The sequence below is a fragment of the Triticum aestivum genome, chromosome 2D (genome assembly GCF_018294505.1).
Source record: "Triticum aestivum cultivar Chinese Spring chromosome 2D, IWGSC CS RefSeq v2.1, whole genome shotgun sequence".
NCBI lineage: Eukaryota > Viridiplantae > Streptophyta > Magnoliopsida > Poales > Poaceae > Triticum > Triticum aestivum.
In genome coordinates, this window is record NC_057799.1 from 264,282,757 (window position 1) to 264,300,449 (window position 17,693).

Consider the following 17,693-nt stretch of genomic DNA (forward strand, 5'->3'; position numbering starts at 1 on the left):
AACTTTAGTATAACTTTAAAAGAAATATTATTACTCCCTCCGTTCCCTTAATCCCAAAGTGTCTCAGACTTTAGTACGACTTTTGAGGGAGTATTATTATTTTTCATTGTGTTTTTTACCAGCATGCTCTTTTTGGTGATTTTATCCATTCAATATTTTTATATTCTTTTTATCCGGATATTAAATATAGTCTGCCTTTTCTTTTGGCCAGGCCTGTCAAAAACAACACAAAGCAAAGCCGTCAGCTAGAAGAAATTCAATAGAAATGAAAATGCCCAAATATAAAGTAAAAAAACTAAAAAGCCCAGCCCAACAAAATGCTGCATCAATCCAGACAAAAACAGCACATCTACAAGAAACAAAAACAGTTGCTCAAAAAAAACAAGAAACAAAAACAAAAATACAAGAACAAACCAAGCTAAAAAAGGTGTGCTGCATAGGAAAAAGGGACCACACAAAGGGAGATATCACTTAGATGTGACATAACAAAGTCTCATCTCAATGAGCCTTAGACGGATCTTTTTGCAGAACTCGGTTTTTTTATATCTAAAGATTCAGTTAGACAATCCAAACAAGATGATACGACATATCCAAGATTCAGTTAGAAATTGAATTTAACAAGAACTAGTTCTTTGTAATCTTACTATCCAAATAAACCCCAAGAGAACACCCCTGTTTCAAAATTAGGTAATACGGCATATCCAGCACGGAGTAGGGATATGAAAAGCACAGCAGATGTAAATGTCGAATTAATGCCTTCCAACTTTTCTCAACATGGTACCTGACGACTAAAAGCAGAAAACTAATAATGCAACAATCTATGTATATACTCCCTCCGTTCATAAACAAGTGACGTGGTTTTAGTTTAAATTTGGACTAAAACCACGTCACCTATATATGGACGGAGGGAGTATAAAATATACGGACTACATCAGAGCCTCATTTTTGCTTCACTGCTGCTGCATGATACTGCTCCAGTTCAGCATCAAGATCCGCAGCAGAGGCCGGAACTCGGCTGCGATCATGCCCTCTGGCTCTGCCCTGACCCCGCCCACCACCGTCCTGCACAGTGTTTCCAGGACGAACGTTGCCTTGAAACATTCCTCTTTTGCCAGCACCGCCCTGACCACTGCCTCCAGAACGACCATTACCATGAAATGGCCCTCTCGGGTCACCTCTCTGAAGCAAACTGCAAAAGGAGTACCAAACTAATGAATGTATGGTGTAAAAAGGCCTGCCAAAAATAAAGCTGGTTTTACATTCACTGCTCAAAAGGCCTGCAGAGCCAAATCTATGCCAGTTGACATGCAGGCTACAGAATGTGGTTGACATCTGGTGTCCCACAAATAATAGAATGCATTTTGTAATATGATAGGCTGTGCATGTTAATACTCTAGAAAATGTACACGTGGGTCGGTATCTACAGGCATGTGGCTGGAATCAGTTTTGCAAATCCAAATGAGGAGCCACAACCCTTAAGTCCATAATCAGAATTCTTCAGGTGCAGAAAACTCACGTTCAAACTTCATTTATGTGCGGTGAAACAGCCTCTGGACTACCGAGTAGATGCAACTGTCCAAGGTCAAAATCATAAAAAACCTTCGTCCCAACATATAGGTTAACTTTCTTACAAATAGTCATTTCATGATGCCAGTCCATGAGGGAATCAAGAACACACTCGTTATTGCACTCAAAACCCATCGCCTCTGTGGCCTGCATGGGCGTGGCCCCAGCAGCGCCAGGCTCCGCGCAAAGAACAAGGAACCTGACGGACCTGATGCAAAGCATCTTATGGACATCACCATATCATTTCGTCACGCAACTTTGCCACCTTGTGAGCCATTCCATTTTTTGCAATTACCTTGAACCTACCGAGACTAGCTTATCGAGTATTGTCGGGTATCAATCACTTGCCTTGCACGACTTTTTTATTTCATTGATCAGAGGTGTGCTTTCTATCCTCGCATTATCTTGATGGCAAATCTTGGCTCAAAGAGGAAAGGCAAAAGGAAGAAAAGTATCACAAAAAAGAGAAAGAAGAAGCTTGTTAGCAAAAGGTACAAAGAGCAATAGAAATACAAGTGCCAAGGATACTCGTAGGAAAACATCAAGTTCTGGCAGTAGTATAGCAGTCAAGTGGTTGAATCCTTGCCCTCTACGTGCAACCAAAGCTAGCGTCTCTCCTCAAGTTTGTGCACCATGAGCTTAGTCTTCGTTGGGGCATTTTGTATTGCTCATTTTCCTCAATATCTTTGCAGGTGCATATTTTTCTTTTGCCTCTCCGTCCTCATTTGTGATATCCAACCATACAACAAGATAGCGGATTTCCAACCGAGATGACATGTCATCCTACAAGAGGCAAGATAGCGGATTTGATGTCATCCTACTCCATTGATGTCATCAAGTACTCCATTGATGTCATCTTGAACTTGACGTTTCACCTTGCTATCTTGATGTCATCCTACAAGAGGCACTAAGATCCTCAATGCCGATGGAGAGTACGAATCTTATAGTGAAGGAGAACTGAAACCTTTGGATCATGTTGCTCGACTCAAGTCCCACAAGAGTCGTCTCCAAGATCTCGACACTTCAACTACAAAATGACGATGATCAAAGATGCCATATCTTCTACATCAAAGAAGGAATCCAAGGAAGATCCATCAAGGACATCATTGATGGTGGTAGTTGGCACAATTTGGCAAGTGAATAACTATGCTCCAAGTTGCATCTTAAAAAGAAGCGCCATCCTCATCCATACAAGGTCCAATGGTTTAGTGACTCCGACACTATCAAAGCGAAACACACGGTTGAAATCTCCCTCGAGGTTGGAGCATATTAAGATACCTTGGAGTGACGTGGTCCCAATGACCTTTTGCCATCTTCCATTGGGCCGCCCTTGGCAATTTGCCCATGGGGTCATGCACAATGGGTGAACCAATCATTATAGTTTCAAACGGAAGGGCAAAAATGCGTGCTTCATCCCATGATCAAGAAGAGACTAGTAAGGGAGTGACCCACCAAAAAGTTATATAATCATTAGCTAGTTATCCCTAGGCAGGTCTGGCCAGGGCAGGGATATGGACGCCATTTGCTCTTCTCTAAAGCCTTCTTAAGGCATTTGTATGATTTAGCTGTCAAAGGTATATTTGCTTCTGTTTTATGAGTTATATCTTGGTCGTCGTATGACCCTTGTATGGTATTCATTCATTAATTTGACTCTCCGGAGTTGTATATGCATGTTCTTGCGGATCTGTATTGGAATTATGTTGTGATGCTTGCTTTCCACCCACATGGCGTGAACGTTGTTGTGTGAAGGTGGTGTCTTAGGATCGATATTATGCAGATGCTAGCAGATGCACTAGATCTGCATACTGCCGGTCCCGAGGCGCTACACAGGGCCGCTACCCCGACATACGTCTAGCCTCCACTCTTTACACAGCCCCCCTTCACAGTCCTCTGGGGCCATTGCCCCGCCATACTCCACCTGCGAGTAGGCCACACAACCGCATAGCCGAATGACCTGACTGCCTTGTAACCCAAGCCACGCCAGCCAGTCGCCAGCGGCCCCCAATGGCCATCCCGACAGACACGCCAAATCAACTCCACGAGTCACACCAGCCAAGTCGACATAGACCACCACTCAATCAGCATCAAGCCATTGATCGTCTTCGTACTGCCACCGCCTCCGCAGTCCCGACATTCGATCCCACTGCTGCGGAAGCACCGCACCATCTCCCGGGCCCATCGCCCAAGCATCCAACACCCAAGTCCACTCCTGGCCTGAACCACTCAAGCGCATGCCTCACTTCCAGCAGCATCTAATCATTAATATTCAAAGCAGCAAACTTATATCCTTTATTTTACCTTTTCGAATCTCCACGGTGCACCTAAGATATACCTCACATCCTCAGTTTCTCATTTTATGTTATCGATAAGTCCTCCACCGAAGAGTGGCAGCAAACTTATGTTCTTTATTTTACCGTTTCATATCTCCGCAGTGCACCTAAAATATACCGCAACATTCTCATTTTATGTTAGCGATAAGTCCTCCACCGAAGGGTGGCAGAGTTGCTGCATGCACAAACATGAAAAGTTTTAAGCTGGAAACGTCTACCAAGTGGAAAATGTGCCTGATTGTCAGAACGTGCTGAACTATAACACAATCTTTCGCTTCGCATTTTTTCGCAGCTAAATGAGGAAAAAGAAAAAATATCGTACGTCAGATTTGTTTGGCTACTTCTAGACGCTTCCACTCTAGTGTAGTATTTCTTTTCTTTTCTAACCTACCTACTGTTTTCTGGAGTCCTCTAGCTGTGAGTAGCTATGAGTAGAATGGTGAATCTTAAATGATATTTTTCTAGAGTGTTCCAGCTATAAGTAGAAGTATGTAAAGGCTTCCCAAAGCCCTATAAATAGAGGTCCTCACCTCTACTTTGTAACCACACTATGTACCCCACTACCTATAATAGAACTTGGTGTTTTTATCTAAGATCTTGGAGTAGATCTTGTGCTCTAGGAGTTCTGAATTGAACTCCAGCTGCCATATTGGCCTACATTCGCCTCTAGAGCGATATCTAGCGCAGCACGTTGAAGTAGTTCCTTCAACTCTTGTGTGGTACACTTTGTAGCACCAAGGTGGAGTTGCTCCTCCACAACCCTGTGCTGCTTCAGGTGGTATCAGAGCCTCGTTGATCCATACTAGTTCTATGTCCTCTTTGAGAGCAAGCAATGGAGCAATTGGAGAAGAGGATGGATGCTGCAGAACAACAAATCAAAGAGCCGCGTGAAGATCTTAATTGGAGATTTGACCAGCTGGTTGAGATGATAAGAAAGGGTGTTCCCCTCTACTGCCAATGAAGGAGATTCATCTAAAGAAGAAGATGTTCAACAAAGAAGGAGAGGTAATCTTGAACAAGGCCACCACAACAACGTGCAGTCCAGCGTAATTCAAGAAGGCCAATTTATGTTGAAGCTCCTGAAGGTGAAGAATATGATGATGCCCTTGAAGAGCCTGATCTCTATGCATATCGGAGAGTGCCCAACCCTACATATGCAAGGGATACATACAAGGTAAAAGCTGAAATCCCAACTTCTAATGGAAATGTTGATATTGAAGGGTGCCTTGATTGGTTATATGAAGTGGAGACTTTCTTTGAGGTCATAGAGGTTCCGGAAGATCGTAGAGTTCCTTTGGTCGCTTACAAGCTGAAAGGAGGAGCCGGTGCATGGTGGTATCGCGTTCAAGAAGAACGCAGGCTGAGAGGAGAACCTCGTGTGAGAACTTGGCGACAATTGTAAAGTCTTTTGAAAGGGAGATTTTTACCCGCTGATTATGACCAGATCCTATTTATCCAATTCCAAAATTGTGCTCAAGGAAATAAGACTGTTTCAGATTACACGGAAGAGTTTCTAAGGCTACAAGTGAGGTGCAACCTTGCCGAAACTGAAGATCAACAAGTTGCAAGGTACATCAATGGTCTCAATGATGCTATTCAAGATCGATTGATGATGCAACAAATCTGGTCCATTAATCAAGCACAAGCTCTAGCCTTGAAGGCCGAGAGGTTTGTGAGGATGATAAAGACAACTAAGGCTCCATATCCTCCATATCCTCATACCGAAGGCTCGTCTAGGGATCACACTAATGGACTGGAAGAAAAGACCACTCCACCAAAGGCAAAACGACCCATCTCAAAGCAAACAAGAGGCAAGGGTAAGGCAAATGAAGGCACGAAGTGCTATAAATGTGGTAAAGAGGGACACATATCCAACGGTTGCCCACTAAGAAAATTTGTTAACACAACTATCCATGATGGTGAAGAAGATGAGGAAGAATACAAATCTGAAGATGTAGAGGGACAAGAGGTTTGCCAAGAAGAAGGTGTGGAGGTGGTATGTGTGATTCAGCGTCTCCTATGTTCCACACCACAGCCTGACGACACACAACGGAAGAAAATATTTGAGAGCAAATGCATGGTGAATGGCAAGATATGCAAATTAGTGATTGATAGTTGCAGTTGCGATAATCTTATCTCCCAGAAGTTGGTGAACCATTTAAAGCTTGAAACCTACACTATTGGATGGATCAAGAAAGGAGTGAATATGAGAATCACCAAACAATGCAACCTGCCACTTTCTTTGGGAAAGCATTATCGCTCAAACGTGTTGTCTGACGTAGTTGATATGGATGCCAGCCATGTTCTTCTTGGGAGACCTTCGCAATTTGTTGTGGATACTACACACAAGGGCAAGGAAAATTCTTACTCTTTTCATTTGGAACAGGAGAAAGATCATTATTCTACCAAACAAAACTGAAGGTAATACAAAAACTATGTTAACTATCTCCCACACCTCTCATGAGTTTATGGAAGACTTGAAGGAGGCTGATTTGTGTGTTGCACATACTAGGAGAGCCACAAGGTCTGCCACCGATGAGAGGAATTCAACATAGAATTGGCTTAATTCCGAGAGCAAGTCTTCCTAATCCTCCACACTATCGAATGAGCCCAAAAGAGCATGATATATTGAAAGTGGAGGAATTGCTGCGGAAGGGGCACATTCAAGAAAGTATTAGCCCATGTGTTGTACCAGCCCTGCTCGCGCCAAAGAAAGATGGATCTTGGTGCATGTGTACCGATAGTAGAGCCATTAACAAGATCACTCTAAGGTATAGATTCCTTATTCACCATATGGATGATATGTTGGGTAAGCTTAGTGGAGCAAGAGTGCTCACGAAGCTAGATTTAAGAAGCGGATATCATCAAATCCATAAGACTCGGGGATGAACGGAAAACAACCTTCAAGACAAAGGATGGGTTGTTTGAATGGTTGGTCATGCCATTTGGACTCTCAAGTGCACCAAGTACCTTTATGCACTTGATGAATCAAGTCTTTTGACCCTTCTTATCCCACTTTGTTGTGGTCCATTTCGATGACATCTTGATCTATAGCAAGGATGAGGATGAACACTTTGATCACATCCGGAAGGTGCTAGAAGTACTAAGGGAAAATGAGCTCTACGCCAACTTGAAGAAATGTGTTTTCCTGCAAACACAACATCTTTTCATAGGATTCGTCGTAACATGTGACGGTATCCATGTTGATGATTCCAAGGTTGAAGCAATCCAAGAATGGCCAACTCCAAAGACCATTTCTGAGGTAAGAAGTTTTCATGGCCTTGCAACTTTCTATAGACGATTTGTGAAGAATTTCAGCACTATCATGGCACCAATTACCGAGTGCCTGAAGAGGAAAGTTCCAATGGCAGGAAGCGGCTGAAGCTAGTTTCAATGAGATCAAGCAAAAACTCTAACAAGCTCCTGTCTTGGTGCTACCTGATTTCAACAAGACTTTTGAGTTGGAGTGTGATGCAAGTGGAGTAGGCATTGGAGCTGTTCTATCTCACGAAAGGAAGCCCGTTGCTTTCTTTAGTGAGAAGTTAAGCGAAGCTAGACAGAAATGGAGTACCTATCAACAAGAATTGTATGCCATTTTCAGAGCTTTGAAAACTTGGGAAGTCTACTTGCTACCTAAAGAGTTCATTGTTTATAGCGACCATCAATCCTTGAAGCATTCTAGAAATCAAAAACATTTTGACCGCATACTAGCAAGATGGGCAGCATATCTGGAGAGGTTTAACTATCTCATCGTTCATAAATCTGGGACAACTAACCGAGTGGCCGATGCTTTGAGTCATCGTGCAAGCCTCTTGACTTCTTTTGAGGCTGAACTTCCAGGCATGGATCAAATAAAGGAGTTGTATGAGGATGATGATGACTTTGGCCATGTTTGGGTGAAGCACGTCAGGGCCAGCCATTAGGTGATGACTATTTGGTGCAAGATGGCTATGTCTTCAAAAATGATCGTTTGTGCATCCCGAGTTCTCTGCGTGACAAACTAATTAGAGAACTCCATTCAAATGATCTTAGTGGCCATGTTGGACGGGACAAGACTACCGCTAACCTGGAAGCTCGCTACTTTTGGCCACAACTAAAGAGAGATGCTGGAAAGTTTGTTCAGCGATGCCCTATATATCAAACCTGCAAAGGCCAAGTCCAGAACACAGGGTTATACATGCCTTTGCCTGTTCCTGTCGCTCCATGGGAGGACATCTCTATGGACTTCGTTTTAGGCTTGCCAAGAACACCACGAGGGAGTGATGTTGTGTTTGTGGTCGTGGACTGGTCATGGACAGATTCTCTAAGATGGCTCATTTCATCCCATGTCGCAAGACAACAGCTCATCATGTGGCAAATTTGTTCTTTCGAGAAGTGGTCGGACTTCATGGAGTACCAAGGTCCATCGTCTCAGACCGTGATACCAAGTTTCTTATTGCATTTTGGCTCACTTTGTGGAAGCAATTCAACACTGAATTGAAATTTTCTAGCACTGCTCATCCACAAATAGATGGACAAACGAAAGTGGTAAACAAGTTTTTGGGTAATCTGATCCGTTGCATTTGTGGAGAAAGAAAGGGACAATGGGATTTGGCTTTATCTCTTGCAGAGTTCTCCTACAATAACTCCAAGCATAGATCCACAGGAAGGAGCCCTTTTTCCATTGTCTACACTAAAGTTCCAACACATGTGGTGGACCTGGTGAAGCTACCATCAAGGGAAAACTCAAAATCAGCATTGTCCTTTGCTAATAATTACACTAAGTTATTTGAAAAGATTCATGGTGTTTTGGAAGCACAAAATCAGAAATATAAACAACTTGCTGACTGCAAAAGGAGGCCGAAATCATTCCAAGTTGGTGATAAGGTGATGGTATACCTCTGAAAAAAGAGGCTACCTTTAGGTGTTAAAGAGAAACTTAGGCAGCGAAGGTATGGACCCTTAATGGACCCTTCTCTATCGTGAGGAATGTAAATGATAACGCTTATGTGATAGATCTTCCAAGCGACATGCGTATATCCAACACTTCCAATGTTTCGGACTTCGACTCTCTACCATCCAGAAGAAGCGCTCTATGAAGATAACTCGAGGGCGAGTTCCAAACAACTAGGGGAGAATGATGAGGAACACTAGATGAGGAAAAAGAAAAAACAAATCGTATGTCAGATTTGTTTGGCTACTTCTAGATGCTTCCACTCTAGTGTAGTATTTCTTTTCTTTTCCACCCTACCTAATGTTTTCTAGAGTCCTCTAGTTGTGAGTAGCTATGAGTAGAAATGGTGAATCTTAAATAATGTTTTTCTAGAGTGTCCAGCTATAAGTAGAAGTATGTAAAGGCTTCCCAAAGCCCTATAAATAGAGGTCCTCACCTCTACTTTGTAACCAAACTATATACCCCACTACCTATAATAGAACTTGGTGTTTTTATCTAAGATCTTAGAGTAGATCTTGTGCTCTAGGAGTTCTGGACTGAACTCCAGCTGCCATATTGGCCTACATTCGCCTCTAGAGCGATATCTAGCGCAGCACGTTGAAGTAGTTCCTTCAACTCTTGTGCTGTATACTTTGTAGCAGTAAGGTGGAGTTGCTCCTCCACACCCCTGTGCTGCTTCACAAACAAAAGCCCTATATTACAGATTGCAATCATCACCACGTTATTAGATAATTTAGACTGAACAGCCTAGCTCTGTGAATGCTATCACGCAGCAGCGGTAGGGGCACCTACTCACTGTGGCTACACGATCACGGAGAATAATGATCAGAAGTGTTACCAACGAAACAATTTAAAACATTGACAAACATAAACAAGTGTACTGGAATCTAAATTTCTACGTTTCCAAACTCTGCTACTCTTCCATTTGGCCAGATGTTAGGTTCAGGACACAACTTAACCAATTTGATGCATTAAAAATGACAGATTGCTTCAAAGGATTAGAAAAACATCAACAGGTGTAGTGTAAGAGAATGTCCTTATATGAGCGAAAAGGATATCCCATTCTTTGACAGTGATTAAACCATACATAAGAAATCTAATTAGAAAGACTAACCTGTTTGGAGTTGCATTGTAGTTAGAAGAAGTGCCGTTGTACATCAAAGGTTCTGTTGGGTGTGGCTCGGTCTTATTTCCAATGAGCTCTATCTTCATTGGCTTCCCATCAAGCAGAACACCGTTATATCTCTCAATAGCATCCAAAGCATCTACTTTTCTTGCAAAGACAACTTCCGCACTTCCCTAACAGGAAAAGAGTCAAGAAAGATCTGTGGTGTAGAAACTACAGATGATATATGATACTTGGAGAAGACATTGCTCAACAATCTACCTGAGACTTCCCATCCTTATCGTAGTTAACAGAATAACGTTTGAGCTCACCAATCTCTGAAAAGAGTTCCTGACAAGATAAAGAAAAAACGAAGCCCATCGGCTACAATCACATAACAATTAAGTTATGTGCTTAAAACAAATGTAGAGTTACGTGTTGTCTGCTTTGGTCACAAATTCATAATACTTCTTTACTTCTCATGATGAGTAATTTCACTCTGGGCCATGTATTATGGGACTTGGGTTACTTTGAAGGACAAAATAAATAATAAATAAATTGGAAGTATGATATTGGTATAAATATATCACAAATTCACAATGACCATGTTTAGAATGGACATTATCGCACTGACTCGCAACTAATCAGTCCTATGTGGTCACACCGAACATGGTTCAATGGTACAAGTATGCATGGTTCAAAGTGCAACGATTTCATTAAGTGGTTCAGAGTGACTCAACTTTTATAACATCCATGTTGCAGTTGGGCCCATAGTTTTTATCACAATATAAATATGCCATGGTAAAACTCGCAAAAATATAATTGCTATTTGTGATCAATCTGTTTGTACAATCTTTGTGTGACCCACTCTATATATTCAAATATATAGGTTTACTATTCTACAACCTCCATAACCTGACTGTAGAGGCAGTACAATAGATCGAGTCAAGGCAGGACACATTGTTATTGGAAGGCAGTGCAAAACTAGCTGTAGAATAAGTATTATGCAACCGGTTGCAGAATAGTAATACTCTATTTTAAATATATTATTTATCAAAGACTGGAAAGCATGATCATATTCTTCCGTGGTGATCAGAACTCGTTTGGAGGGAGTACATGAGCTCAATCTGTCACATGGAATTATGAAATCTGTGGACCAATAATCATGGAGATTAAGAGATGGTCTCTCAAGGAACACTTCACACTAAAATTATTAACAGATGGTCAAGACCTAAACTATTCCAACACTGAAAATCTGTATGAAATTCAAAGAACAAGCAGGATTAAGCCGCTTAGATCTGGGTTTCTGTTACATGGAAAGGAAGAAGGTAGGTACAGCACGCCACAGGTGGCTAGGGTTTAACCCAATTACAAAAGCGTAACCGAAAATGAATGAGGAGAGGGCTTTATAGCCACTACAGTGCGGGAGCAAGTGAAAAGTAGAGCAACAGGAATTAAAGCAAGTGGGCCATTGTCGGACGATCAACAGCGACACCAAGGGCTTGGTGCTTCGGATGGTCGATCAATGGTTAAGGAAGCGGCCCATTGGCAAAGCGGTGTCGTGCGCCATCAGCCGATGGATCAAAGATCAACGTGAAAAACAAGCTACCAAGCAAGGGAACAATAGAAGTGGATATCTTCAGTTAACTTCAGAACAGGGCCTGACAATTCAAATAGAAGTGGATATCTTCAGTTAACTTCAGAACAGGGCCTGACAATGACAATTCCCCCCAGGTGAGACAGTACTTGTCCTCAAGGCTGGAAAGATGGAAAAACCTTCTGGACAAACGCCGAATCTTCCCATGTTGCTGCTTGCCTGCTTCCACCGGTAGATTGGCCCATTTTATCAGCCAGCGAACAACTGAGATGCTGATTGCAACCTGTGGCCTGCGAATGAGCTTTCTCCCTAGCACAGCTTCAGGCTCCATCTGTATTACGCCATCAACATTCACTAATGGGACATGAGGAGAGGGAATGACCTGAGGTCCAAGGTGTGTCTTGAGCTGGCTGACATGGAATGTGGGGTACAGCTGACACCCTTCTGGTAGGAGCAGTTTGTATGTGGTATTCCCAATTTGTTCAATTACTCTGAAAGGCCCATAAAACTTGAGAGTAATTTCACATGCTTATGTAAACTCAGTGATGTGTGTCTATAGGGCTGCGGCTTGAGATATGCCACATCACAAGTTTGAAAAGATTTGTCTTCACTTTTTCTATCAGCATAACACTTCATTCTTTGTTGTGCCTTTAGTAAGTTGCCCTTTATGATTTCCTAGGCTGCTTGTCTGCTCTGAAGCAATGTGTCACTTCACATATAGAATCAAGAAGAGAAGATTCAGCAACCATAGGAGGAGACAAACCATAAAGAGCTTGGGATGGTGTGATTTCAGAGAAGTATGGAAGGTGGTGTTGTACCACCACTCTGCCAAAGTGAGCCACAGCTCATTCATTTCTTTGGCTGTTGAAAGCTCATGCACCTTAAATAGGTTTCCAAGCACTGATTCACTCTTTCGGTTTGACCATCAGGTTACATGCCTATCAGTCACAATCACAGTTCACAAGCCAAGTAATGTAAATATGTTGTGAGAGAAAGCTTTAGCCACACTTTTCAGTTTTCACGTAGTAGGATGTTTCATGGGAATAAAGTGAGCATACTTAGTAAATCTATCAACCACCACCAATATCATGTCCTTATCTACTACCCCTATAAAAGAACCAAAGGGGGCAGATCCAAACTATCTCAACCATTTAATCACGCGATCTAATGGTGCATAGTCTCCCAATGTTGAGCGCCAGCAAGCCACCAATCCCACCGATCAACCCCTAATCCTGCACGGTTAAGCCACTAATCTTGGTCCTGCCTTTCCCCACCCATCCGGCCCACCTCTCCCGTTCAGACGGTACGCACGACGCAGGGCGCCCCCATCGCCGATGCCAGAACCACATAGGTCAGGGCCGCCAACGGCGACCGTCGTTGCCGACCAAATTCAAAGCACCATGTCTCCCCGATGGACTCAAACAGTGCCGCAGTGAAGATGGATTCTGCAGCGTGGGACATGTCTCTCCTGCTGCTGCAAGGCTGCTTCGACCCAGTGTACGCCGCTGCTCGGCGTTTTGGTGAGCAGATACGCCAAGCCAGATGATGATGTCATGTGTGCAATATGAGATAGTAAGTTAGGAAGGTAATGTTGGGAGACCATGTTGAGGGCATGGTGTTTTGTTCCACTTGAGCCGACCTAGGACCCAGGATCTTGGGCACTTATGTTCAAGAATGAGCGCTCTAACCCACATGTGGGAGTGGTGTATGCCCCCCCCCCCTCCCACGGGTACTCGAAACTGTAGGCTTTTCCAAGAGCCGCACGCTGGTTTTACTTTTGTTTCTTCCATTCGGATCCACTAGGTGGTTGACCACAGTTAGGGGCTACAACCCCTGGTGGTTCACAAATTGTGGACAGGCAGACAGCTGACCTCAATTCGAGGCAACAGTCAATCATGACCACTTCCCACTCATGATTGAGTCTTGACTCGGAGAGCCGGTAGGACACTTGATTGACTCGTCGGGTGGCTTTCTGGTCTTGGATATACCTAGGGCAACAACGTGTCTCTTTCAAATCTTCCGGTTCATACCTATAATGGGCCAGCAGGTGGTTTTGACGGGCATGCGTGTGGGTAAATTGGTGCAACCCTGCAGGGATAAATCTATTCGGATAGCCGTGTCCGCGGTTATGGACGACTTGAATCGGTCGACTTGATCATAGCACAACTTCAACTTGTAATCTCTAAAACTTGCCCACCCTTAATATTGTTAGTTAACAGAGTCGCACAACTTCAAATAATTAATAAAAGTTGCCAAGTAAGTGCCTTGGGGATTTTCTTCGTGGGTGATCCAAAGGGGAATGCAAGGCTCTGTGATGTGTGGCGATAGGATAGAAGCTCACTATGGGTGCAGCCTGTGGGGTTGTGTTGCACCACGTTTAGCGTAGTTGGTTCTTATACGCTCTCATTCCTTGTACCTGATAAGCGCAAGATGTAGCGTGTCTCTATAGGTGCTAGTGCTTGCTGCCGCTAAACACCTTACCCCCTTTGATACCTGATGCATAAATAGTGTAGGTCTCAGGTAAGTCTTGCGAGTACAGCTGACTACTCACCTTGCTTAATTTACTCTTTTACGTGGATTGCCGCCAATCCAGCCGACAGCGATTCAGGAAGCAGGTTTGATGATGGATGAGTTAGCTGGTTATCATCCCATACTCTTTTACCTGGATTGCTGCCAATCCAGCCGGCAACGATTCAGGAAGCAGGTTTGATGATGGACGGCGTTAGTTGGTTTTCCAACATACCGCGGCCTGGTTAGCGATATGGACGCCTTTGCTTTAGTTTAAGCCTTCTTAAGACAACTAGTATTCTTACATGTCTAAGGTCTACTCGCTTCCGTTGTATGAGTTATATCTTGAACGAAAGGCCGTTGTTGTATTCATTCGTTAAATTTGACTCTTCGAAGTTGTTGTATATGTATATGTATATGTTGTTGTTGTGGATTATTTCGTTATTTTGTGTTGCGACACCGACCATCCTGCCACATGGCGTGCACGTTTCCAACGCGTGCGTTGTGTGAAGGACTGAAGTGGGCACCTTAGAATCGATATTATATGGAGGCTAGTGGAAGATGCTAGATCTGCATAGTGTCGATATACAGGGATGCTACAGAAACTCCTTAACTCAATGACATTAGTGGGAGCAGGCCAGTTTTGCACAGCCTGAATTTTAACTGGATCAGTTGACACACCTTCAGCGGCAATCACATGACCCAGCATCAGCCTGAATGAATGTCCTTTAATACCCAGTCAGCGCTAGAAAGCTCCTCAACTCAGTGACATTAGTGGGAGCAGGCCAGTTCTGCATAGCCTGAATTTTAACAGATCAGTTGACACCCCTTCAGCAGTAACCACATGACAGGGTATTCCACCTGAGTTTGTCCAAATGAACACTTACTGAATTTAGCAAATAGTTTGTTGCTTCTAAGAATGGAAAACACAGCAGCTAAATGTTTTAAGTGCTCAGCCGTTGAGGAGCTGTAGATGTGTATATCATCAAAGGAAACTACTAGAAATTTCCTAAGATAAGATGCCAGCAAAAAATTGATCAAGGATTGAAAGGTTGCTGGTGCATTAGTAAGGTCAAAAGGCATTACTATATATTCATAATGGCCCATGTAAGTTGAAAATGTAGTTTTGCAATATACTCAGCTTTCATCCTTATTTGGTGATACCCACTCCTAAGATCAATTTTGGAAAATAGCTCCAGGAGATCTTCAATTACAGGAATTGGATATTTGTTTTTCACAGTTTGACAAATGAAAGGGCAGACTCGGCCCTTGCTTATTCGAAAGATCAGACGGGCAAGCTACTAGCTATCACAACTTGGTACGTATGGTGGGAGAGAAGGCAAGTGGCCCATGATTGAATCAGTACAGGTGCCGGCACGGTCCGCGCAAGCTATTCTGGCCCTGTGCCTCAACTATGCTAGATCAAGGAAGAAACTGAGTGGGATCACTCGGCACAGCAGGGAGAAGCTGCCAGAAGACTTTGTGGTGCTCAGCGGTCATGTTACCTTATACAGTGATATTGCAGCAAGAAGCTGCACCTATGGCTGAGGCTCATGCTCTCCGGGACGGTTTGCTATTGGCAGGAGATATGGGATCTAATCGTATTGTTGTTCAGTCCGACTGCCTGGAGGTTGTGGAGACCATGCGATCAGACGGCAATTCAATAGGCCAAACAGCAGCAGTTTATGAAGAATGCACCTTCTTATGTCGTGGTTTCGCTAGAGTTAAGTTTGATAATTGTCCGACGGAAGCCAATAGGGCAACGCATATACTAGCTAATAATGCAGTTGGATACCTTGTTAGCTTGTGGCAACACGATCCCCTTGTTGGAGGGAACTATTTTGACTAATGAATATATTGCCATGATGGCTTTCCCCCAGAATAAAAATATAGCTAAGATATTACAGTCAACCAACAAGAATAAGGTATTGGCATGAATCTTAAGAGCAATAGCAACAGAAGAACAGCAAGCACCTGGACGTCCTCGACGGTGACGCTGGAGTCGAGGTTGGAGATGTGCAGCTTCGTGCCCGTCTCGAGTGCCTGTGGCCCAGCCACCGGCGGTGGCGGGGAGGTTGCCATGGCGGCAACGTGCTCGGAGTAGACACCGTACAGAGAGTCGGCGGTGGCGGCCTGGATGGGCGGGCATCAGCTGGTGGAGTTAGGTTTCTTGCGCAGGGAGGAAGGGCATGAAGCCCGGTAGGGAGTGCGAACGCGACGGCGTACCTTGGGAGCAGACGGCGGGTAGGGCATGGTCCGGGCGGACGGCGCCGCCCGGCGGGTGGGCCCGGAAGAGAAGGCGGGGTTGGCTTTGGGCCTGGACTTGGATTGCTTGATGAGGTCGTCTAGGGACATGTTCAGGCCACTCGACATGGTCGCTGGCCGCGTGAGGGGGAACGGGCTCTACGGCGGCGGCGTCGAAAACTAAGGCAAGGTTGAGATCTGGCGGCGGCGGCGGGGGTGTGTGCGCGTGTGTGTGGAGGCAAATTTGACAATTTTGACCTCGAAACGAAATAAATTCACAGAATGAACTGGGTGCGAAATTATTTCACACCCCTGACCCTTTTGTGTAGCGTCCGCCACGCCGGCGCCACACCCTACGGTGCAGCGCCTAGCTCCACGGCGTTGCACCACTGTCCACCGTGGCAGCCCACGGGCCCGCACCCAGCCGTGCAACGCCTCCGAGCTAGGCGCTGCATCTGTAATGTGCAGAGCCTAGCCGCTAGGCGTTGCACGTGTAATGTGCAGCGCCTAGCGGCTAGGCGCTGCACTGTGACTTATCCAGCCACTTGGCTGGGGCCCCCTCCCCCTCCCCCACCCCCCCACCACACACTCTCTCACTCTCTCCCCGAGCTTTGCCCCCTCTCCCACTCTCCCCCCTCTCAAATCTTCTTCCAAATCTTGCAAATTTGAAGAATTTGTCCGTGGATTTCGAAGTCAAACCCTCCCTCAAGGTAATAATCTCCGATCCCCTTGTTTTGATCAAAGTAAAGTTCTCCCATTGCTCATTTGTTGGTAGTTTGGGGAAACCCTAGTTTAGTTTGGATCCAGAGATTTGCATGGAGATGTGAGATGTTTGTTTGCCAATTTCTATGATTAGGTTTTGTTAGTATGCTAGGGTTATTCTTATGGGTGTTCTTATGTTGGTGCTAGGGTTAGGTTTAGGGCTAGGGTTATGGTTAGGGTTAGGTTTAGGGTTAGGGTTATGGTTAGGGTTAGGGTTGTTGTTTCATATATATATTAGGGTTTGTATTCGGTGTTAATCCATGGATTAGTACTCATGGAAGCAATGTTACCTTGTGTTCATTGCTTATAGGGATGGGAAGAACATGTGTGTTTGTTCATCATGGGGACAAAGACGCCTTTTTTGAAAGGCAATAAAGAACCGGACCCGGATGAGCTTGACATTGTGTTTGATAGTAGTCCTAGCTATGCGGAGCTCTTGCAACAAGTTAGGAAAGATTTGAATTGGATGGACCCTAGTGATATCATTGAGTTGGAGGGAAGGCATAATGTTGGTTTTGGAATGCACATCCGTTGGAAGACAATGCGTGTAAACTCGAAGCAACGTTGGGTTGCATACAAGGAGACGGTGGCCGAATCACTAGACAAGGCTCTTGAGTTATTTGCAACGAAGAAGGTTGAGTCAAGTTT

At 44.2% G+C, this 17,693-nt stretch overlaps 1 protein-coding gene across 1 annotated transcript; it reads right to left on the reverse strand.

Annotated features, from left to right (window-relative positions):
• Window positions 1–559: 559 nt before the first annotated feature.
• On the reverse strand, window positions 560–16,559 carry LOC123052729 (THO complex subunit 4B). Its single transcript, XM_044476051.1, has 5 exons — window positions 16,266–16,559; window positions 16,014–16,172; window positions 10,217–10,285; window positions 9,944–10,128; window positions 560–1,189 (listed from the first exon to the last, which is right to left on the reverse strand). Exons 1-5 carry the CDS (start codon window positions 16,410–16,412, stop codon window positions 940–942), a joined length of 810 nt encoding a protein of 269 aa, XP_044331986.1. The 5' UTR covers window positions 16,413–16,559; the 3' UTR covers window positions 560–939.
• Window positions 16,560–17,693: the final 1,134 nt, after the last annotated feature.

Bases quoted from the DNA above. Each gene is read 5' to 3' on its own strand.
- LOC123052729 (XM_044476051.1), bottom strand. From the start codon at position 16,412: ATGTCGAGTGGCCTGAACATGTCCCTAGACGACCTCATCAAGCAATCC. The intron at 16,173-16,265 runs GTACGCCGTCGC...CCGCCCATCCAG, and splicing joins ACCCGCCGTCTGCTCCCAAG to GCCGCCACCGCCGACTCTCT. The intron at 1,190-9,943 runs GTTAGTCTTTCT...CTCCTTTTGCAG, and splicing joins TACAATGCAACTCCAAACAG to TTTGCTTCAGAGAGGTGACC.